Consider the following 23728-nt stretch of genomic DNA (forward strand, 5'->3'; position numbering starts at 1 on the left):
AGACTTATATGAACAAGTTCTTTCTTTTTCCTCCCTCCAGTATCCACTACATGGCTTACTGGCTACGTCTGCATCCAGGAGTGAAGCACTCTGGTCTGCTGTGTCAGTCTCCTCTAGAGTACATGGGTGACAGAGTGGAGGACTACATGCATTCCTACAACAGAGAGTGTCCTAAGGAGAGACAGCTCAGTGGACTGGATCAAAACCAAAAGGACGCCGAGCTTTGGGGCACACCAATGGAGCTACAAGGAGAAGTGGAAGAAGAGCTGGAGCCGAGCCACCTGAGAACCTCACAAAAATACGAGATCTTCAAACTGGCCTGATTCACGTGATTTTTATTCTATTTTATTTTTTTTAAATGAAGACTCCTTTTTTCCTTGGTCTGCATCAGCTTGTCAAGTTGCCTTTTTTTATTTTCATTAATTTTTACATTTTGTCAGCATTATCTGGGAATTCATAATACGGCCAACATCGCTCTGACTAGTTTGATTCTTAATAATTTTAAACAGCACAGTTTAAATTGATTGCTTGTGGATAAATAAAAGGGGAAAAAGAGCCAACTTACTGATGTATTTTAAGCTGGACCACTTTAACGACGTGCAGCCGCGCAGGTTCAGGCGGGTCACAAAGGGCCGGTAGCTCTGCAGAATTTGCTGCACCGTGCTGTCTGTTATCCAGTCTTTCCCCACAGAGAAGTTAATCTAGCAGGGGGAAAAACATTTTAGGTATAAACCTTTAACACCGTGCTAAATTATAGTGTTCATCCTACTTGAGCCTTTTCAGTTTATGTCACCTTAAAGCAACAGCGAATTTTGCAGAGAATTTCAGAAAGATCAAAATTAGTCATCATGAAGTTCAAAGAAACACTATTTTTTTTTAAAAGTAAAAATCTGAAACATGTTGCCTTCATATGTATTCATCTAGAGAAAGACACTTCTGCTCATTCTTTTTTGGTAAAATAGCTCAAGCTCAGTCAGACTGGAAGCAAAGCATCTGGAACATCAGTTTTAAAGTTTTGCTTGATTTGATTTATGTCTGGACTGTTTTTTTTTTAAGCGTAGATGCACTTTGATCTAACCCATGACTTTGTAGCTCTTTGTTTAGGGTCAATGTTTTGCTGGAAGGTGAACATCTGTCCCAGTCTGGAGTCTTTTGCTGTCTTTTGCATTTAGCTCCATCCATCTTGTCTGACCAGCCTCCCTGTCTCTGCTACAGAAACGCTTCCCCACAGCATTGTGCTGCTACCATGTTTCACTCCGACTATTGCCATTTTTAGGGCGATGTCCTGTGTTAATTTAGCATTTGGGCTAACAAAGGAGAATTTTGTTCTCACCTGACCAGAGCGTCTTCTTCCACTTGTTTGTGGAGTCTTCAACATGGCTGATGGAAATTTGCTAAACAGCTTTTGGCTTTCTTTTGGCCACTCATCCTCAATGGTCAGACTTGTGGGATGCATAACTAATGCCACAGTTCTTGTTTAGACAGCTGATCTTCTCCAGAGATACCATAGACCCAACGGTGCTTCTCTGATTCATGCCTCCTTACCTGGTCTGTTAGTTTAGGGGCACAACCATGTCTTAGTGGGTCAGGGTGAGTTTGTGGTTGTCCCACATTCAGATGATTGGACAGAGCTCTGTGAGATGTTTTAAACTTTGTATATTTCAAAACCTGACCCACATTTGAACTTCTCCAAAACTGTATCCCTGCCCGCTGTGTCTTTTTGTTCTTCATGATGCCGTTTTTTTCCTCTAAGAAACGTCTTAAACTTTCAATGAACAGCTATAATTCTACTAAGATTAAATCACAGACAGAAAAACAAACTCTAATCACCAATTAGGCTACTCCTAACAGATTTTATTAGGGGGGTTCAGAGTAAGAGGCCATGTTACAAAACTATGCCACAGTTTTAAGACCATTAAAACTGTGGCCAATCATCATGGCCAATCATCCTCAAAAAAAAAAAAAAAGTTATTGCAAATCTATGCATAAGTTTATTTTATAATGTTTTGGGCTATTTTGTCTTGCTCTATCACAAATCACCCCCGATAAAATATGTTGAAGTCTGAGGTTGTTACTTTCACAAAATGAAAAAGCTCAAGGGGTTTGAATACTCTGTGCAAGTCACGGTAAAAACAAGCAACAGACCTGACTCCACAACGTGCCTGAATGGACGATAGATTTCCACGCGCAGCATACCTCAGCACAGTTTAGCCAGTCCCTTATTTCTAAATATTGAAAGATCTGAGAGAAGAAGAAGAAGAAAAAAAAAAAGATTTACACAAACTAATTTGATTGTTGAGAAAAGTTTCAAGCAGGAGCTGCTGGCACAGAAACTCAGACAAAAACATTGAGGCAACTTTGGCGCTGACAGACTGATAGCTATTCCTGTTGGTTTTGATTTTACAGAACGAGCTGCTGGCACCCACACGGGGTCCGAGGTCCCTTCTGTCACTTTTTAAGGCAGCGATATGTGAACAAGCAGCCCCCCCCCCCTCCCCGTCTGTTTCCTAACATAGTCATGCTGCAGCACTATTTATCAGCAGAGATGCTCTAAAGAAACATCAGGGCAAAGAAAGCCAACAGTGCTCTGCCAGCAGCTGTGAATCCAAAACACAGGCTAAAAGTGGAGAGAGCAAGCATTGTTAATAATAGACCAAGTTAAAACTACACGTGCTGTAATGTATATAGATGATGTATAAATATATGCATGAGACACAGACTGCAATAAAACAATAATTGTCTGCACCCGAGTTGACTCCCTCAGAGCCTGGATACGTGTTTACAGCCGAGTTCACACAAGGCCTAATGTAAAAATGATCTCATCACTGACTTTTTACAGAAGAGAAGAGAGCGAGAAGAGAACAAAAAGTAACGCATGCACGCTGCAGAGGAGCTACCTTCAATGAGAGGTGATGAGGGAGCACTGAGACTCCATCGACTCTCTCCCCCGGCGGCCGAGGAGTCTGCTGATCCTTACTGCTGAACTCTGTGACACTTAGCTCCAGCCTCTGCAAGATTCACGTGAAAAACCAAGAAACTGTTGAACGAAAAATCCAATTATGTCCAGAGGACTTTCACAGGAATATCCGTATCACCTTGAAATACTCTTTAGTCCTCTGTGAGTCCTTTGCAACAGCAAGCCAAGCAGCCAGGATGCGCTTGAGGCGGAAGGCGTTGACTAGAGTCTGAAGTCGGTCAATATAAGCTAAATTAAAGAGAAACTTTTCTTCAGCAATTATCCTGGTATAACAAAAAAAAAACAAACTTCATCTCTCTTTTCATGCTAGCTCGTGTTGTCAATAATAATAATAATAATAATAATAATAATAATAATAATAATAAACAAAATGACAATTGCTTTAATTTGTAACTTAACATGATACCATACCATACCATACCAGCTTTATTTATAAAGCACTTTAAAACAACCACAGTTGATACAAAGTGCTGTACAATCCAAAAACACAACAAAATAAAAATAATTATAATTAAAAGTAGTTTAAAAACAAAGACATACACGTTAAACTAGATCTCGCTGGTGTTGAAAGCCAAGTTAAATAGATGGGTTTTAAGACGAGCTTTAAAAGTGGACAGAGAAGGGGTGATCTGTAACTTAGCATAATATTAATTATTAAAACTAAAATACTTTTAATATTATTAGAACAATAAATAGAAGAGGATACATCAATTAGAGCTTGATTTTTAATTCCTTCCTGCCAACTCATTGCAGCAAAGGCCACTAATGCTTGGAGCAGGAAGAAAATAGCATAAATAAGGTTCAGGGGTCCCAAAATTCAGGTCCCAAAATGCCTACCTTAATCTTTTATTAAACTTAAATGTAGAGTTTATCCTTTTGTTCACGTTATGCTGCTCTGTTGCATCAACATATATTACATGCAGAGAGCTGCTCAGCCTATTCTGAGTGTATTTTTTCCGTCCTGGTGTAATGCATTACAAAGGCAGTGTAGTAACAGGCCAGTCTGTGTGGTGCACCGACAGGGGAGCTCGTTTTTGGCACCAAATTCTTAAAAAAAAAGAATTTTGCGGACACGCCCAATAAAAATTCTGAATTTATCACTAGCCTCCAGTTGGGCTCTGTTTGACAGAACGAAAACAAAAGTCAGGACTGAGTCAGGAGGGCAAAATGAGTCACCGGACCAGAATAATCCAACAGCGCCGTCTGGGAAGTCTTTTCGCTTGGACACATCTCTCAGCACGGCAAATGTTTTCTCTGGCTTCACTCATGGGAGTGGGGCAGCCTTCAATAACAAAAAACACTCTTCATAAAACATTTTCCACTATCACGTACCCGCTCTTCTCCTCTGGTGCGATTTTATCCAGTCCAGCCATTTGATGAGTGCGGCGCGCTGGGACTTCCTCTCAAAGTGCGTCCTGGCCATGTCCATCCTCAGAGCCAGCTCCATGGCTTCTTCTTTCCTCTGCCTCTTCCACCCCCCTTTGCCACGCCACGGCGGCCACAACTCATCATTAATTCAGTGAACAGGGACAAAGAGAGGCAGTGAGGGGTCCCAGCATTAATTAAACACGAGCCAGTCCAAACTATTATTTGATGATCAAATCTATTTGATGCGCCAGAGTTTTATCAGGATCATGTCAGGTTAGGCAGCGGGGGAAATATTAAAGAAGAAGAAAAAAAGAAGAAGAAAGAAATGACTTCCAGTCAAATACGATAGCCACATGAAAGTGCTCACTTGCCAAAACTGATCAAGAGAACAAAAATGCATTTAAGTAGACAAACAGATTGGCCAAGAACAGGAAATGTAGGGAATAAAATCGAAGCGCATTCCTTTGGAAAGCTGCTGCACCTGCAAGTAATTAGACAGATTTTCAGACAGCCAGCTGCCGTTTTCATCAAAGCTCTGCTGTTGTCACTGTGGGAGGTGAACTCTGTTGCTGCATGTGCTATCATGGACCTATCATTCTGGTATAAAAGCTACCACATTATTAGTTTTTCTTCACCTAAAATGTTTTTTTTTTTTTTTATTTATAGCTTTCAAATATTTCTTTTTTTTCAGGGTTTCCTGGCTGTGCATGCTTTTCGGGGGCTGCATTTGCTTTCCTCCTCAAACTGGTAAGCATATCAGACGTCTTTGTCTCAGTTTTTAAGAATCCCGGTGAAAATAATGTGCTGTTTATTCATTGATAGGTTACAGTTTTGCACAAGGATTCAATCAGGACAGGAGCCCACAGACTTCCAGCAATTTAATTCCCAGGGAACCTTTAAAGCCGACCTATGACGATGCTGTGAGCAAGCAAAACTTTGTTGCACGGCAGAATGAACTGGCTTTCTATGAAAACTGGTTGCGTTTTGGTGGCAGCTTCCCTGAAGGGATGCCACTAAGCCAACCGGGTCGGGTGCATATGAAAGACATTGACAAGAGTATAAAGGGACAAAATGTTTGGAGCAGACAAGGTAAATTTGACCAAGCACTGGGGAAAAGCAGATTTTTCACAAAGCCTGTCGACTTTACTGAAAACATCATCCCTTCTGCTCCTCATTGGAACAGAGTATTTATCGAGCAATCTGCTCACCATCCACATGATGGTTCAAATAACATACCCAATGATGGTCTTCCTGGTGGACACAATTATATTTTCTTTGGTGTTTCCAGGAACAATCCTGCCCAGTCTGGCTCTGAGCCGCCACAGCACAGAGAATCGCCCTCGGACATATTCCCTGGCCAGGGTTCCTTCGTCAATCCTAACGCCGTAGCTGCTGTCGACGCCTCTAACAGCCCAACTCAAGATCTCGCTTTCTTTTCAAAGAAGGGAGACAGATCAGCTCCTTTAGGTTACCGGTCAAAGGTCCATAAGACAAAATACACGCCCACATTTTCTTCTGGTTTCCCCAAAGTTGGCCAACCCCATGTCCTTCCTCCGCCCAAAGCCCCGTCTTTGAATTACTTTATACCATTTAATCAGATCTATGTCCCGAACTATGATGGCAAAAACAAGAAGAAAAAATCTAAATCATTCCACCATGCGTACAAAGCCAGCCGTGGCAAGAAATCAAAGGATGGATGCTATCTTCCCCCATCGTTGGAGAAGGCATCTGCTGAATCGTCTTCAAACTCGAAATATGTTTTTCCACATCTGGGGTTAAAAGCAAATGTGCCACAAAAGGAGCGAGATGGATCTCACCTGGCGTTTACCGTGAAACCTTCCAGTCCTCTGCGTGGCTCAACTGGACACTCCGGCTATCTTGGATACCAGACGTTGCATTCTGATCCCTTCATGTTGGCTGCAAATCCAGAATACAAAAAGAAGACCTTCCACTTCGAACCAAAAGAAAAGCCTTTTCCCCAACAAAATTTAATCCATAAAGAAAGCTCACCTCAGGCTCATCTGGGCTCTTTTTCTGCTCAAGACAGATTCCTTTTCCTAAATGGTGGCTACAAGGATGCAGTGAAAGCTGGCCTGCTAAAGCCCATAAGCCAGCCTATTAACTTTGCGTCTTGGCCTCAGGCGCTGTTGTCTGAACACAAAGATCCAGATATGAATTGTATAATCTGGAAGAACACACAAAGTTCCTCTCAACCAAGGTCCCGAAACTCATCACGTTCTTCTTTAAATGCGTTCAAGTTAAAAAACCGTTCTACAAGGGCCACGACGATCTTGTCTAGGGCCTGTTACAAACCTTCTCAGATGACGCTGAAATGGCAATGGAAACCTGCTTTAAGATGATTTAATAAATCCCACACCTCCCTATGCAAAAGCATTTGGTAAAACGGCGAAGAAGCGTTTCCTTGAGTTGCAAAATGGTATGTCACTTTTTTTTTTCTTTCAGATCTATGTACTGTTTGAAATTTTGCCAAGTCTGTAACTTGAACTGTTTTTGTTTTTGTACTGCATGCAATCTAATTGTCCCTGAAGATGAGTTTCCATCATCCAAAGCAATAAACTGTCCTATTTGAGCACCAGGAAGCTTTTTGTAATTCTTGAAGGCACAAGTTTGAGCCTGCCTGAAGCATGAGCTTATTAAATTTTGTTTTGTAACAAGAGGGAGCCTTTAGCTACTCTGTCGCCTTTACTGTCGACAAAGTAGCTCCTGTAGAATATAAATATACTCAAAATCTTCCGTAATCGTTTTAGCTTTAATTTCAAATATAGGCATCTTGTACAATCCCATTCTGGAGCTTTTGTATCCACAGCCTTGGATTTCAGACAGACTGCTGCTATGTACTGCTCTGCATCAACAATTTTTTTTCCCCTTACAAAAAACAAGCAAAACAAAAATAAATGCATTTATTTAATTACATCTTATGACTAAGAATACTGCAATGAGCGAGTGCTTCAGCTCATTTTAACCAATACTACTTTCAGTATATCGAGCAACGTTTCGTCTAAAAACACGTTGATGGAAAAACGTGACAAAGGCGCCACCATGCGTTTATTTCAGGTAATACAGGAGATGCATACCATTTGACGGGTCTCAGATTATCATGTCCCTGGAAGGCTTACAAGCGCGTTTCTGAGGATCTGTATCGGGTAATTAGTACTGGACAGACAGGTAGACAATAACGCCTGGTCTTAAAAACTGAGGTGTTATTTAATTTTAGCCCAACAAAAGAACTGAAAAAGTAATACCAATGAAAGTGGGTTAGTGCTTATATCAAGTATTTGGGTACTAAACTGCACAAAGATAATTCTCTGACGTTTGAGGTTAATTATCGGCCACTAATGTCAAACATAAAATCTGACCTCCATAGATGGAACATAATTCCCTTTTTGAACTTGAGCTTGAGGATAGAGTCAATCAGAATGAATGTTCTCCCACGCATGCGCTATTATTTTCAATGCCTCCCACTTGAAATGCTTGCCAAACTATTTCAGGAATGGGATAGGTTCATTTCTAGATGTCTGTGGCAAGGGAAAGAGCTAGGATCAAGTATAAAACACGACAGTTGATGAGACCGCTAGTTTGTATTGGTTCAACATCCACATCAGATTGGGAGGAAATGGAGGGTAACATTGTGAAGGGTATTCCAATAATGGCCCTCCTGGCTGATGGTAAACTCCAGAGTGAGCTGATGGTTTCAGAAGACCCCCTATTAGACTGTTTTACCCCTTAAAAAACCTAATTAGAATACTAATGCAGAATGTTTAGATGGAGTGGCTATGATTTCGATTTTAACCCCAACAAAAACGATGACTGATTTAAAAGGTGGTCCCTTAAGGGCTTCGCATGCTATAATTCATTTTTCCACAAGGGGTGGTTTTGAAGTTTTGAGGCTTTACAAAATGAGCATGGTCTAGAAAAAGCTGACTTCTACATATACTGTACCTTAAAGTCAGACATCATTTTAACCAGAATCTGAAACACGCATTAAGTGGTTGCAATGTTGGATCTTTGGAGGTCTTCCTATCATTAATGAAAGCGGGACAATGTAACAACGTGATTTCCAGATTGTACAATGGAATTCAGCCGTCAAAACAAAAGAATACAGACTACATGAACAAGAAGTGGGAGGCTGAACTAAACTAGCTGATCTCAACTGAGACCTAAGAAAACCTATGCCAACTTTTTGGACCTTCACGGCATCAAAGGCATGGTGGGAGTTCTGTTGGAAGAACATTGTGAGGTTTTTCATCACGTCAATCCAGAAAAGACAATTAGGCTCATGTTGATTAGATTCAATTAGATTCATGTTGGAGACTGTATGGGACTGAGGGAGCCACGCATGAGTACATCTTTTGGGGCTGCGATGTCATTAGACGCTTCTGGGAGGAAGTACACAGTCATGTAAAGCATGTTTTTGGAGTAAAGATTCCCTTTAGATGCACCACTATGTATATGTGTGACGTACAACAAAAGTTGATTAGAGAAGATATAAAATTGTTTGGTCTTCTTACGGCAGCCAGTAAAAAGGCTATCACACGAAAATGGAACCACGTACCATAGAAGAATGGTTTGCTATTGTGCATGAAATTTATATCATGAAAAAGATCACATTTTCTCTCAGGATACAAAAAGATAAATTTTATAGAATTTGGTCAAAATGGTCTGAGTATGTAAAGCCTGTAAGATCAGACTTCATATAAAACCACCTCCTCCCACCCATTACCCTTATTTTATGGTACATTAGGGTGTTCGTATCAAGGTATCTGGTTGTCAAGTAAGCCTCTCCATTACTTTCTGTTTTATTTTTGATTTATTTACTTATTTTTATTTTTTCTGTTTCTTTTCTCAATGGTGTTTTCAAGTTTTTCCGTTTCTTGGAACGAGCTGTTTGGTTTTGAAATGTTAAATCACCAGGAATAGAAATCAAAAGAAAGAAATGCATCAAGAGCACCACTTGATGCTTGAATTGCAACTGGAAAAGTTGGGTCAACAAGCAACCCGAGTCTGGTATCAATATGGCTGGCACTTGGCGAAAAGTAGTGGAAGTTGCAGGTATGAACTATTTATTTGTACTTATAAGGGTTTGTGGCTCATTAAACACAAGATACCGTTAGTGCAATCTAACCATGTTTGTGAACTTGTTCCTTTTGTGTTTGAACACATTAAGTCAATAGAAATTGATCTTTGACATGTGTTGGTAATAGTGTTCAGCTGAACACCCATAGGCAAATTCCACTTATTTACTGCGTTGGATTGCTTGGAGTTAGGATTGAGAACTTCCCACCCAAGTTAAGGTGGTGTTGTGCTCGTGGTTTATGCAAAAAACTTTCAATACTTTTATATGAGTGTTAGCCATATTGGATTGTGAAGTCGGGGCAGCTCAGCAACCTAGACTTTACCAGTCAGATTTAAGGGTGTTGCAGTTGTATTTCCAACTAGAAACTCAAAAGATCCAACTTCAGAGTTTAAAGAGAAGCTGAGACTAGAATGTAGGCTACTCTGTGATGCCATTCTCTGATCCAATCTATGATTTCTTATACTGGGGGTGTCCAAAGTATGGCCCCATGGCTATTTGTGACTCTTGAACGGATTGTGTGGAACCTCCACCTCAATTTAAGAATAGAAAAACTTCTCTGTAAAAAAAAAAAAAAAAAAAAACAGGCTTTTTACTGAGAATGATTGACTTATATTCTGGTAATTTTGATAAACAAAAACCTTATATGTTTTTAAAAAAATTATGTTTCGTTAAATATTGCGTTCATTTATGGCTGATCAGCTTTGAAAAATATATTTTTTTAGTGAGAGGAAAAACTGTACCCCATAAACAAGGACTTTAAATTAATAACGTACAAAATGTAGTGACGTCACACAATTTTCTTAACAGAAAAATCAAAGGTAAACCAAGACAGAGACCTGAGTGTCAACATTATATCATCCAGAAGTAATAAATCGAAACTACATCACTTTTGGAATCGGGGGTAGCCCTTCTAGTCTTTAAAAACAAGTAGGCTACTGCATATTTTTTACTTCGCAGTCAAAGCTTACGAATAAACACACAATGGCTTGCCATACAGGAAACATTGGACAACTAAAACTAGCGGTGGGAGGTTTGACATTTTCTAAAATTCATGATATGATTCTCAAAAACTCAAGACTTTTCAACAAAAAAAATATTTAGTATAAATGTAGCGTTATAAAATTGTATTTTTCGTAAAACTCTGAGAAAGCGTATAAAAGACATTTATCCAAGTCACTCAGGGATATATTTGACTGGCCACGTTAAGATGGTTCGTAACAACAGCTGATGAAATTAATGACAACTGTAGCTCTGCAAAGTTGTGTTCTCTTCCATAAACCTCGAACATGTTTACCAGTTTTAGGAGCGGGTTTATAACCAGTGCGGGCTGAAATATGAGCAGGCTTAGCTTCATAACCGGTTAGTTTTTAACCATTTTGGCGCAGCTGCCGCTAATTGCTTTAGCAGCTAGCAGAGATTAGCAGCATGGGTGATGGCAGCGTTGTTCCGAGGCTCGGCAACATGAAGGCTCTGCTGGGGATTGTTGCTGGTGCTGGAGCTTCTTACGGACTGTACAAACTCATCAGCGGGCAAGTTTTCAAGAAAAACAAAAAGATACCCCAAAGCGAAAGTTCCGGTGTGAAGAGCAGCCATCAGGGGGGGATTAAGCCACGGCCGGGGAGCCTGCTAGCCAAAGTATCCGGACTGGATGTTGTCTGTGCCCGGCCAGATGATCCTGCATCAGGTAAATATTAAAGTGTTCAACGCTAATGGACTGCACCCACGGCAGAAAGTCAACATCTGATCAGTGTAGCAAAACAAATGCCTCGCTGCTATTTCTAAAGAGACTCATTTGTTCAAGTAAGGTGGCATCATTATTCAGACTTTGTTCAACAATACCCTGAGCTTTTATTTAATCAGCGCTTAGCATATTTAGCAGAACTCAAGGCTGGCATTTTTTTGCTTTATATTTATTTATTTATTTATTTATTGCATCACAGGCGACATCATCCATCAATCCCCCAACAAACTGGAGCTACATCACTTGAAGATGCTGCTGTCGCGTCTGCAGACCAGTGATGATCCATCGGATCGGTCCCAGGTTCTTATCACATTGGGAAATGCTGCTGCCTTCACCATAAATCAGGTAATCACACAGTACCCCCCCCCCCCCCCACACACACACACACACAACGATGATGCCTTAGTCTCCAGATCTCAGTCCTATTGAAAACATCTGAAGGAAGTTGAAGCTAAGAGGAAACCACACTGCAAAAATAGAACTCAAAATAAGATATTATTTCTTAAAATTAAAGTATTTTTCTTTGATTTGAGCAGGTAAATAAGATTATTTGCCAATTGAATAATATTTTTGCATTTAAAATAGGAGCAATTCATCTCCATCATCTTATTTCAAGTGCAGTATATCTAATTATCTTATTTTAGGGGTAAAAATACTCATTCCATTGGCAAATAATCTTATTTACATGCTCAGATCAAGGGCCAATACATTTTACTTATTTTTAGTACTCTTTTTGCAGTGCAGGAGTCTGGACCATCTAAGCCTTGCAAAAAGGGGTTGTACATCTAACACCAGCAGTGCCAAAAAAGTGGGACACCAAGAATTTTGTGTAAAAACAATTAACAAAACAATCATTTTTAACCGGGATTTTCTTTTCATTACTAAATAATTCAGATTTAATGTTGCATGGATAGATTTTTAAGTGTGAGATTATACATCTAAGATAAAAGTCACATTTGGTTACAGGCATTTTGCACATTTGGACCAGCAACAGCGGTGGGCTAGAAAACGCTTTACTTTTACTTTAAATCTGAGAGTGCTGTAGAGAGTTTGAATTTTTGGTTCAAAACACGAAGAACTTGTTCTTCAATCATAAAAGAAAAAGGGGAATAAAGAAAATATTGAGCCTATTAAAGCAACTTTGAGAATCTTCTCCAGAACTCGTCTGACTTTGACATCTTAGGATGTATTCACACTTGCCACATGTTGTCCCCTTTAAACAGACCAGAGTTAATCCCCCCCCCCCCCCCCCAAACCTGCGTTTGATGAGCTACACCTAACGCTCACAATGATTTATCAGCTGTAATAACAGCACAAATATGGAGCTTCATGAAGGATTTCCATGGTAGCTTTCCTCCATTTCAGGGTCTGTACTATGTCCCGCCCTAGTCGTTTCTGTCCAATCAGGACAACGGTCATCACACTTTGTTTACAAGTTATAGTTCACTTGCAAAAAGTAAACTGTGAAAGCAAACCGCACCAAACAACAAAATGAAGTCCGCTTTTGGTCCGGACCAAACAAGCGAACCACAGGACTTCCTGGTATGAATAAACCTTAAGGGTTCTTTCAGTATTCCAAGGAAAAAGTAAAAAACAAAGCAACTGGACTTGTTATCCGTAGTAGAAGACGTTTCGCTTCCTCTCCAGGAATCTTTCTCTATTCAAAAAGTCTGGAGTAATGTGGAGTAACAAGACTAAGTCCAGTTGCTTTGTTTTTTTTACTTTTTTTTAACTTTTTGTTTTTTACTTTTTCTTGGAATGACCATGACCTGGATGACTGAGAATCTTCACCAGCGTTTTTGCAGTAAATTGTTGGCTTTCATTAACAATTACTTATATTCCAAATAGATCAATATTTTACATGCAGCTTCCATCCTCAAGTAACTTGCTTTAATTCATTTTTTGTGCTCTTTTTTTTTTTTTTTTTATTCTTCAGAACCAAATTCGGGAATTGGAAGGGATTCCTGTCATAGCTGGCTTCCTTTCTGACCCTGCTGCAGAAGTTAGAGTGCAAGCTCTGAATGCTTTAAATAATCTTTGTATGAATATCCAAAACCAGGAGCAAATAAAGGTAAACATTGCACCACACACCAGCCTATACGCTTTAATGAGGCTCTACCTTTCTTCACGTATTGATGTCTTATAGCACGTTTTTGTTGTCTTTTATTGAAGCTTTACGTGCCACAAGTGCTGGAACTGATTGAAATGTCAGCAGTGAACTCAGACCTTCAGCTGGGAGCTTTGCGGCTGCTGACGAACCTCTCAGTCACAGACAAGCATCAGCATTTGCTGAAGGAATCTGTCACTCTTTTGTTGTCTCTGCTGGTTGTCAGCAATGAAGGATTACAGGTCAGTCGAATTTAGGTTTTCCTTTTAAACACTTGAAAGAACTTTTTAAAACACGTGGAACAATACGTTCTCGATTGATGTTTAACAGTCATGGACGAGATGAAATTTGTGAATAATGTTTTTCTTGCAGGTTCAGACCTCGAAAGTTCTTGTGAATTTATCATCTAATCCAGATATGATCGATGACATAGTTCAAGCTCAGGTAATCAATTATCGTCCCTACGAAGAGCCATCAGTCATGTAAAACGGCTTTCTGCAAAAATGCATGAAAAAAAACTTCTTCACTCACTCTTTGTTTTTGCCGCGACCCAGGCTCCAGCTTCCGTGCTGCTCCTGTTCGACAAACGGACGTCCCCCGCGGTGCTCCTGCGACTGCTAACGTTTGTAGGCAACCTGAAGGCCTGGAGGCCCTCTGCACAGGTGGCGGATGAACTCAGACGCAAACAGGATTGTCTTTTCCGGGTCATGCTGGATGAATCCTCCGAGCTGCACGGCAAACTCGTCCAGCTGCTTTCACACCCCGATGGGGAGATTCAGGCCCAAGTAGCTCGTATATTGACCTAGACCGCCCTGCCGTCTAGCCCGCCACCCTTCAGTCTTTACACTGATCCTCTGTGACGTTAAAGTTCTCGTGGATGGCCTCGTGTGGAAACTCAGCAATACTATTTATCTCCACAGTGGTCCTTTAGATCATTTCGATTATATCTCAGTTTTACCTCAAACACTCCCGTTTTCTAGAATCTTACATTGCTATGAATAAAAGTGGACACCACTGTTCATTCAGTATGTAAATACACACGTTTTAAAAAAATGCCCACCTCTTGTTTTCAGAGCTGTTGAGTTTTTTTATGATAGGAAATCTATTTTACTTAAACATCCACGGAGCACTTCTAAAAACGTAAATTATATGTCTGTGAAGACGTGTTTCAGAGGAAATAAAAAAAAAAAAAAAATAAACCCAACTGCCAAAAGTTTCTTAAATATACAGTATTTCCTCCGTGCTCACCCCTCTGTAGTTCAGAGGGGAACTCGGTCTCCACGGGTGTAACTACTAACTAATGGATGATTTTTAAGAAACTAATGTTGCTTTATAAAGATCTACGCCTTTTATCAGGAAACCTAAATAACAGAAGCCTCGCTCTGTTCGGTGGGCAGCAGCGAGTTGTAAGCGCCAGTACCGCTGAGTTATTGCTCTGCAAATGTGAAAGCGAGGAGCTCAGTGAATCGTGAAGTCTTTAAAGTTCAGGCACTGCCTCAGCGCCGTAGAGCAGAGTTATGTGTGAGTGCCTGGTAGACACAAACCTGGATGAACTTTGAATGACGACTGCCCGAGGAAAGGGCTTGTGATATTAAATACTTGAGCAGACATACGTACTCTAACAAAGCCCTCAGGAAGGAGCTAGAGGAGGGTGGCAGGTCTGCTATAAATGTGATGCAACCCGTCACAAAATTCAAGCAGAAATGCAAATGTTGGACTGATGGAGATGGCCATGATTGTCTGTTAGGCGTTTTATACATAACCCAGTTATTTATTTGCAGCAGTGACAAATGTGAACTACAAGTCTTGTTCTCTAAATCTATGCACTACTGTGACAGGAAATGAGGGAGCCCCCTTTTATGTAGCTGTTGAATGTTGACAAGAGGGAAGACCAGTGGAAGTGCTTAAAAAATGTATTTTGACAGGATGGCACTACATGCGAGACGTTATTAGCAGTGGTGAGTGTAGATGTACCGATATGCTGCACTTTGTTTTGTTTTTTTAATATATATATATATTTGGACACCTGTTTTATTGGACCCAAACTTCAAAATCTCTCAGGTAACTATGGTTTACCAAAACTAAACGGCAGGATTGATCATGACCTAGTTTATTATATTTATTAACGAGTTAGTGTTTTTCCCCAATTAGGAAATGTTTTGTCTTTTAAATTGTTCAATAAATATGAATGAAGCCACATTTGTTATGTCTTTTTATAGTTACTCAACCTAATCTGAACTTTGTATTGTTAAAATGTAATCAATTTTAACATGTTGAGTTATTAACAGATAAGTTATTGCAATTTTAATATAGTTTTAAACATTATTGTGTAACATGCATTAAAAAAACTTTCTACTGTTTAGGAGTGTTGGTCTGAACCAGTGATTCTTAAATGTTTTCAGTTGCACCCCAGAAAACATTTTCAGGTTCTCCTATCCCAACAAAATGGGTCAAAAATTTATCGTTTTCTGTTTTCATACATTAAAGCTGTTATTCTAAAGATTACCCAGAATCCCTTTATAAAATTTCTAACATATAGGTTCATTTATAACATATGATATAACCACAAAATGCTTCAATATGGCCACGTTTTTAATAGTATATAATATAAATGGCTTTTAGCCCAACTCATACCTGTAATTAACTTTTACCTAGCTATGAAACTCATATGGCAAAAATATCCTGACATTAATATTAAAGGCAAACTTCGGTTACATTATGTTTTGCAAGGAGTTTACCAAAAGTACTCATCATACTACTGACTGCAGGTACAGAGCAAACAGCAGGGGGTGCTGTTGTCACATTTAGACTGGGTTTAGAAGGGTCTGTATTTTCTGGACAAGAAAGAGGCCAGGCTGTTCTTGGCTTGGCTGTTCCTCAGATAAGTTAGTTGAAATTTCATCTTTTTAGAGTAAGAAATTGGTCTCTAAATAAACATATCCAGATTCCAATTTCTCCAGGAGGGGATCTCCCAAACAAAATTTAGGTTATGCTGCCTTTAGCAAAAAATTGCAAAAAACTACAAAACTCTACCTTTTAGACAGCCTGCTAAATTAAAATGTTAAGTTCATAAGAGGAAGATTATAAGAGTGTGACAGGGTTGCCAGGAGAGTTATTTCTGTCAAAAATATTGCAACATGCTTTTGGGTTTGCAAAGTTGCATTGCGATTAAACCACAACACTTTTAAAACATTTTCTGGAGGACAGATGAAACCAGAGATAAGATCTTTCTCAGCACAGCACTATATTTTGCAAAAAACAACAAACAGCAGCTCCCAAACATAGTGGTGAAGAGGTGACGTCTTCCTTTTCAGCCCCAAGATCCAGCACTTGGCTGTCAGCAAATATTCAAGACGAAATGTGAGGTGATCGGTCCAGCGGCTGAAGATTGACCCAAACTGGGTCATGAAACAGGAGACTGATACAGAACAAAGCTTCAGATCCACGAGATAAAGGCTGCAAAACAAAAGAATCGATACCACCCAAAAGCCCAGACCATATCCTGTTGTGGCAGGATCTCAATAGAGTGTGCATAAAAGAGAATAAATTTCAATGAGCAATAAACAAATTGTAAATAGAAATGAGTCACAATTACTCCATGCAGAGAATGGCTACTTTTAAGTAACAGCAAATATGTTTGGAAAAGTAGCAGCAGAAGCGACCTAATCTTTGGGTGTGCTTAGTTTTTAACACATTTTGCTTTTTCATTTTGCTTTCCTCTTGCTTCTGTAGAAACTATTTGTGTAGTTATAACTTTAGAGTTGAGTAAAAGCCAGATTTTACTTTCTTTGCTATGGCTGCTGTGTAGCAGTGCAGCTGGCCCACCACACTGTGGCGCCACACATCTGGGGGCTTTCAGCTGTGCTCCTGCAGCTGTTTTGGCTCATTTCAGTGCAGACTTACAGCTTTAACAAAGGTGTTTTTTTTTTTTTTTTTTGTCAATTATATTCCAGTAGGACTCCAAACCCTGCTGCAGCCATGAACAGCACACAGAGCTACACTCCTTATAGGCGGCACCTGTAGTCAGAACAAGCTGCTGAATCTAAAGTGCAGTACTTCAGAACATTACTTCAGGTGACTTCCATTTAAATTCCTAGAGCTGCTCCTTCTACACTGAGCGATTATGGTTATTTTAAACACACTTTCCTATTGTATCCTAAATATAGTACAGTAAAATCAAAGTCAACTGAATATATGATTCGAACCTCAACTGCTTGCATTGAGTCATTGACTTTTTTTTTTTTACACCATGGTGATATGGGGGAAAAGGTTTTCTCAGTTGAGCCCCAAATGGGTTTTCTATTGCTTGTTTCTATGTTGGGTCGATGGGGGAGCGGTTTGAGAGCAAAGCGTTCTGTGGGAAACATGAAACAAATCTCGAACATAAGATGGACCTTGATTATTAAGGGCTTTCTATGTAACTACAGGATTTCTAGATACTCTTTACTGGATTTTACAGAGAGCCCATGAAGAGACATTAAGATAAGGGAAATCTTCCTTTCCTTTTAGTTCTAATCACAGTGTTCACTGAGGCAATTTGAATAAGATATGATAAGATTTTACATGCTTTTTTTCTAGATGTATAATTTAAAAGCCTTGCAGTAACAAAAGCATGGACTGACATTTCTAAATATTCCAATATTTGGCAGGTGAAGGAAGGATGTCAGAAATACGTTTTATATGGGATTAAAAGGACATGTTCTAGTCAAGCATTTCACTGTCTATTTTATTTATATTAGAGGCCAATTTAATGACATCAAGTGTAAATTATTCTTTTGTTTTCAGATGCTCAGATCAGAAGTTGATAACATCTATCTTGTGCGAGAGTAAAAGCAGAACGTTGAAAATCCTCCAGACTTTCATGTCTTCGATATATGCTTCAGCTAGTTAACTAATTTGATTCAACAGCATTTATGGATAAATATAGCTGAGCATCAATAGCATAACGATGGAAATGTATCTCATGCGGTTGAATATATTTGCCAAGTGAAAGCACATACAGTAGAGTGAATAATCAGAATCAGAAATACTTTAATAGTGATCCCTGTTGTACTCTATAGGTGACTCTAGCATGAGAAGACGTGCTCAGATTTAGGCCAGTTAGATTTACATTAACACACCGGGGTCATCGGGCAGATATGATCTAAACCAGCCTGGTGGTCACTGCCAGATGTTGTTAAACACGACTGTTCAGTAAAACAAGGTCAACATTAATGCTGGGTTCAAATGCAAGTCGGAACTGGATATATCATATTCACTTTTCACTGCAGGAAAACTATGAGGGTGCCAGTGATGAACATATTTTCACCTTTGAATCCCAGAAAAAGGTTTCTGATTCTTTTAACATTTTACAGGCTATATTTAAACAGTCTAGCCTTTCATGTAGATAGTAGGCATACAGTAATTTTACATCTTAAACATATGTATATACTGTATATGACGTAAATAAAACTGGAATTTGTCTTTTCCCAGATCAATTCAGTTCAGTTAAATTCAATTTCATTTATATAGCGCCAATTCATGAAACATGTCATCTCGAGGCACTTTACAAAGTCAAATTCAATCATATTATACAGATTGGGTCAGATTATACAGATTGGTCAAAAATTTCCTATATAAGGGAACCAGTTGATTGCTTCAAAGTCCCGACAAGCAGCATTCACTCCTGGAGAACCGTAGAGCCACAGGAAGAGTCATCTGCATTGTCCGTGGCTTTACAGCAATCCCTCATACTGAGCAAGCATGAGGCGACAGTGGAAAGAAAAACTCCCCATTAACGGGAAGGAAAACCTCCGGCAGAACCGGGCTCAGTATGAACGGTCATCTGCCTCGACCGACTGGGGGTTAGAAAAGACAGAGCAGAGACACAATAAGACAGACAAAAAAGCACAGAAGCACACATTGATCTAGTAATCTGTTCTACATTAGATGGTAATAGCGGGTGATCTGTCTTCTCTGGATGATGTCACAGTTAACAGAACGCCAGAACAGGTGTACCTACTATGAAGAAAAAGAGAGAGAACAAAAAGTTAAAAGCTGAAATGATGACAAGCAATGCAAATTGGAGTGAGAAAATTAGACCCTGATGTCCTCCAGTAGCCTAAGCCTATAGCAGCATAACTATAGAGGTAGCTCAGGGCAACATGAGCCACTCTAACTATAAGCTTTGTCAAAAAGGAAAGTTTTAAGCCTAGTCTTAAAAGTAGACAGGGTGTCTGCCTCACGGACCAAAACTGGGAGTTGGTTCCACAGGAGAGGAGCCTGATAGCTAAAGGATCTGCCTCCCATTCTACTTTTAGAGACTCTAGGAACCACCAGCAGACCTGCAGCCTGAGAGCGAAGTGCTCTGTTAGGAACTTACGGGGTAATCAGAGCTCTGATATGATGGAGCTTGATTATTAAGGGCTTTATACGTTAGAAGGAGAATTTTAAATTCTATTCTCGATTTAACAGGAAGTCAATGAAGGGAAGCTCAAATAGGAAAAATATGATCCCTCTTGTTGATTTTCATCAGAACTCTTACTGCAGCATTTTGGATCAGCTGAAGGCTTTGAACAGCATTTTGTGGACTTCCTGATAGTAAGGAATTACAATAGTCCAGCCTTGAAGTAACAAATGCATGGACTAGTTTTTCAGCATCACTCCTGTACAGAAACCTGTTTAATTTGGGATTTAAATGACATGTCTTGGTCAAAAATAACACCAAGATTTTTTACTTTATTACCAGAGGCCAAGTTAATGCCATCCTGATTAAGTGATAAAGGAAATTTAAAAAGCTGTGAAAGTCTATTTTTCCCCCACTATGATAATAAAAAAGATATTTGTATGATTTTGAAAATAATCATGAGTTACAGTGTTGTGAAAAAGTACTCCCCCCCCCAGCTTTTTATTATTATTAGACAATAGTAACCAGACTAAATAAAAAAGCATTTCTCAAATTATGATTTTACTTACAGATACAAAAAAAACTATCATAACCAGTGAGGCCATTAACCATAACAACAGCTTCCATCAATCCTCTTCACCAGTTAGTCTTTTACATCACTTGAGAGAGATGTCCGCCCCTTCGTCTTTGCTGAACTGTTTTTAATTCAGTCGCATTTAAGTGTTTTGAGGATTAAAGGCCTGTTTAGGGTCATGCCACAGCATCTCAATCAGTTCAGACTTTGAGTTGGCCACTGCCATCTGGACAGTGTCCTTCAGGATATTTTGGTGGAAAAAAGAATTTGCAGGTCCTTCAGTAATCCGGTTCATGAGGAGGCAAAGCAGCCATGGGCAATCACACCGCCACCATGTTAGACTGTTCATTTTCTGAAAAGCTGTTTTAGTCTTAACGAGAGCAACTGACCTTCGACAAGGTTACCCCGTTGCCTTGTCAGTCCACAGAATATTTTCCCAAAGGTCTTGGGGATCATGAAGATGTTTGATAGGCAAATGTAAGACTGACCTTTCTGTTTTCAATGTTGAACTTGCTAGTTTTGCCCAGTTTCTTTCTTGTTATTAATCATTAACACTGACGTGCGTGGCGGTGCAGTTGTCTTACAGCAACAAGGATCAGTGTTTGAATCCCGGCCTGGAGGTCTTTCTACATGGAGTTTGCATGTTCTCCCTGTACATGCATTGGTTCTCTTCAGGTACTCCGACTGCTGCCTACAGTCCAAAAACATGACTGTTAAGTTGATTAGTTTCTCCAAATTATGTATCCTTGACAGATGTCAACAAGTGTGTTGTCTGGTTTTGAATTTCTCTAGATCACAGGCAAGATCTGTTGCTTTTTGAGATCTCTTCGCCTACTTCATGTTATCAAACACGTTCAGGCTAAGTGATTTGTGGACTGGCAGGTTGTTTTAATTAGCAGTTTCCCCTTAATAAGTAAAAGTTTTGGAAAAATACATTGTTCCTCAGGTTATTGTCTGACATTAAAATTAGTTTGATGAACTCAAAATATTAAGCAGGAAAAGAGCCAAAAAAAAAGAGAAGGAATCTACAAGTGGGCAAATGTTTTTTTAACAGCCATAATTTTCCAATAGCTATATTATTATTATTATTATTATTATTATTATTATTATTATTATTATTATTATTATTATTATTATTATTATTATTATTATTATTATTATTATTATTATTATTATTTAGTCTTATTTGCGCAACCCATATTTTTCTTACTCATTATTTCACATATGTCTTTAAAGAGCCGCATTTTAAAAACACGGTTTATAAATACATGTTTTATCTGTGGCGTGGATATGAACAAGAAAGCTTTTGAAAACATGCGGCAGATTTAGTGGAGACGCGTTGGTTTGGTCTTTGTCTGTCTCCCTTCCTTCCTCCCACTCCTCTTCCTCCTCCTTCTCTTCCTCCCCCTCCTCTCTCTCTCTCTCCCTCTCTTTCTCTCTCTCTCTCTCTCTCTCTCCTCCCCCAGCCCTCCTCCTCCTCCTCCTCCCTGTGAACAAACGTGATGACCATCGCTGGATGGTCCGGACTCCATCGCAGTCAGAGCGCGGATCACACAGTTCGCACTGCCGGGCCCGAGCGCGTCGGCACGGTTCGGATAGTGAGCCCGGTGCGCCATGAAAAGCCGCAGCGTTAGGCACAAGTAGCCAGTGGAAGAAAAGCGCGCCGCTGTCACACCATCAACGCGTCGAGAGATGAGCGGGACTGCAGCTGCCACGGGTGGGTCGGCTTCTTGCCGCTTCGCCCACTATTTTGTCGTGTGTGGAGTGGACACCGAGACGGGCCTGGAGCCGGACGACGGAGCGGGTAAATGCCCCAGATTGTGATCTAATGCGGGATTATATACGGTCCAAACAGGATGCCAGTTTCAATCAGGCTCGTTTGGGTTCAGAATGTGTTTTTTTTTTTCTGGCTGCGCCTTTGGGAATGTTATTTGTGTGGATGCCATGTTTTGGAAAAAGAAAATATGCTTGTGTTTATGTAACAACATGTAGGATCACTTATATACTGCGTTTTAAAAAAATATCCATACATAGCCTACGACACAAATATCTTAGAAAACAGAATAGGCATATTTCTGAGTACATCAGTTTGTGTGGATTTGCAGTGACAGTTCATGTTGCCTTTTCTTCCCCTCCATCTCCTTTTGTCTTACTCCTCTCCTTGAGGAAAACAAGGTGCAGTTCTCATATTTTCCTCATATTTCCAAAGCGGCAGTTAGAGGAGTCCTGGAGATTTCTCTGTTTTCTGCAAGTCATCCAGTGTTAAAATCCTGGATCAGGAACAGCAGAGAACAGACAAACAACAACAACATCCTGTCCTGCACGACGGAGCTGGAACACAGCTGGAGAACGAAGGCCGAGAGGTCCAGGGTTAAGGCAGGATGAGCCGTGCCGTTCGGTTCGGTCTGTTCTGGGCAGATAATAATCCATGTTATGGCTTCTTTGTATCCAGCAGACACGAACCTGGAATTCGGTTATCTAAACCAAATTTAGCGTCGGACAGAGAAGGGAAGGACAGGAAGTGGGTGACAGAAGCAGAGAGGGATATTATCATTTTCAACTGGTTGTCGAGGTTTCTTTTTGTGACGTCGGCCTCTGTCCTGAAGGCTTGTGAGGAAACAGAACAGAGTGTGTTGAATAACCTCAACGTCACTTCCAGGTTGTAGTTCTGTCGACAATCATCCCACTATCATTTAGAGCAGCTCCTGGGGGGGAAAAGTTGACTATGAGCAGACAGTTTTGGCTTCCGTCATGGCACTGCGTCATTAATGAAACTTTAAATCTAGGTCAATCTAAGACTGTCCTATCATTTGAAGAACCCTAATTGCCTAATTAATCTGGTCATTAAATTAATCAGCACCGCATGTACTTCAGTTAAAGAGCATTTTCAGATTAAATGTTTGTGCTTTATTTTTCTGAATTCCGTTTTTGACATACACAGCCATTGTTTTCCACTTAAAGTTTTGACAAAAAAAACAAAAAACACAGGAAAAAAAAGACTCCCTTCACAGAGACGGACAGGAAGCTACAGAGATCAGTACAGTCTCGCCACCGTGGGTCTTTCACTGTGAACGCTACGTCCAAGCGGGAAAAGCTCTTCCTTTGTCACGTTTGTTTCCCAGACGCTCTGGTCCAAAGAATGCGGGACTTTTTTTACTTTGAGTTTAAAAGCCAGAAATAAAAAGTCTTCCAGATATTTATGTCTGTAAGGCATGCTTTTAGTCCAAGTAAGGGAATTCCTTTGTGAGGCTTTACTGATAAATATGGCTGAATATTGTGCTTATGCAACAATAGATATCGATCCCATGTTGTCCACGTTAAATGAATTGGCCCGAGCACAGAATCCTGTGGCACTCCATAACTAACCTTGGAGTGTGTGGAAGATCTTTAATCGTGAACTGGACACTGGTAGATAAATCTGATCTGGACCAGCCTTTAGGTGAAATTATTGCTAAACATTGCAGTTCAGTAAAACCAGTAT

General features: G+C 39.9%; 5 protein-coding genes across 10 annotated transcripts in view; 4 read left to right on the forward strand and 1 right to left on the reverse strand.

The window, feature by feature from the left end:
- The window catches only part of LOC105938200 (leucine-rich repeat-containing protein 17), an 8486-nt gene extending 6568 nt beyond the window's left edge, over positions 1-1918 (forward strand). The window contains exon 6 of the mRNA XM_012879853.3: positions 41-1918. Coding sequence (XP_012735307.2) covers positions 41-323 — 283 coding nt within the window. The 3' untranslated portion in view covers positions 324-1918. The remainder of the gene's footprint in view (positions 1-40) is intronic.
- fbxl13 (F-box and leucine-rich repeat protein 13) overlaps positions 1-4458 on the reverse strand; it is a 24637-nt gene extending 20179 nt beyond the window's left edge. For all 4 annotated transcript variants that reach the window (XM_036150835.1, XM_036150837.1, XM_036150828.1 and 1 more), the window contains exons 1-5: positions 4310-4458; positions 3096-3205; positions 2898-3008; positions 2146-2241; positions 566-701 (exon numbers count right to left, since the gene is read on the reverse strand). In XM_036150835.1, the coding sequence (XP_036006728.1) occupies positions 566-701; positions 2146-2241; positions 2898-3008; positions 3096-3205; positions 4310-4424 (568 nt within the window). In that variant the 5' untranslated portion in view covers positions 4425-4458. The remainder of the gene's footprint in view (positions 1-565; positions 702-2145; positions 2242-2897; positions 3009-3095; positions 3206-4309) is intronic.
- A 265-nt stretch (positions 4459-4723) lies between these two features.
- Positions 4724-6959, forward strand: LOC105938203. Of its 3 annotated transcripts, XM_036150844.1 has the most exons (4): positions 4724-4945; positions 5037-5092; positions 5168-5434; positions 5634-6337. In XM_036150844.1, the coding sequence occupies exons 1-4, from the start codon at positions 4740-4742 to the stop codon at positions 5732-5734; spliced, it is 630 nt and encodes a 209-aa protein (XP_036006737.1). In that variant the 5' UTR covers positions 4724-4739; the 3' UTR covers positions 5735-6337. The 3 variants fall into 3 exon arrangements, with proteins under 3 accessions (XP_036006737.1, XP_021162884.2, XP_021162885.2); XM_021307209.2 differs by having other exon boundaries at positions 5168-6959; XM_021307210.2 differs by lacking the exon at positions 5168-5434 and having other exon boundaries at positions 4802-4945; positions 5634-6959.
- Positions 6960-10489: 3530 nt separating this feature from the next.
- Positions 10490-15487, forward strand: armc10 (armadillo repeat containing 10). Its single transcript, XM_012879858.3, has 6 exons — positions 10490-11124; positions 11381-11526; positions 13118-13252; positions 13354-13530; positions 13661-13732; positions 13843-15487. Exons 1-6 carry the CDS (start codon positions 10866-10868, stop codon positions 14092-14094), a joined length of 1041 nt encoding a protein of 346 aa, XP_012735312.2. The 5' UTR covers positions 10490-10865; the 3' UTR covers positions 14095-15487.
- Positions 15488-21724: 6237 nt separating this feature from the next.
- LOC105935582 (DENN domain-containing protein 5B) overlaps positions 21725-23728 on the forward strand; it is a 33970-nt gene continuing 31966 nt past the window's right edge. The window contains exon 1 of the mRNA XM_012876080.3: positions 21725-22051. Coding sequence (XP_012731534.2) covers positions 21940-22051 — 112 coding nt within the window. The 5' untranslated portion in view covers positions 21725-21939. The remainder of the gene's footprint in view (positions 22052-23728) is intronic.

The sequence above is a fragment of the Fundulus heteroclitus genome, chromosome 2 (genome assembly GCF_011125445.2).
Source record: "Fundulus heteroclitus isolate FHET01 chromosome 2, MU-UCD_Fhet_4.1, whole genome shotgun sequence".
Classification (NCBI taxonomy): Eukaryota; Metazoa; Chordata; class Actinopteri; order Cyprinodontiformes; family Fundulidae; genus Fundulus; species Fundulus heteroclitus.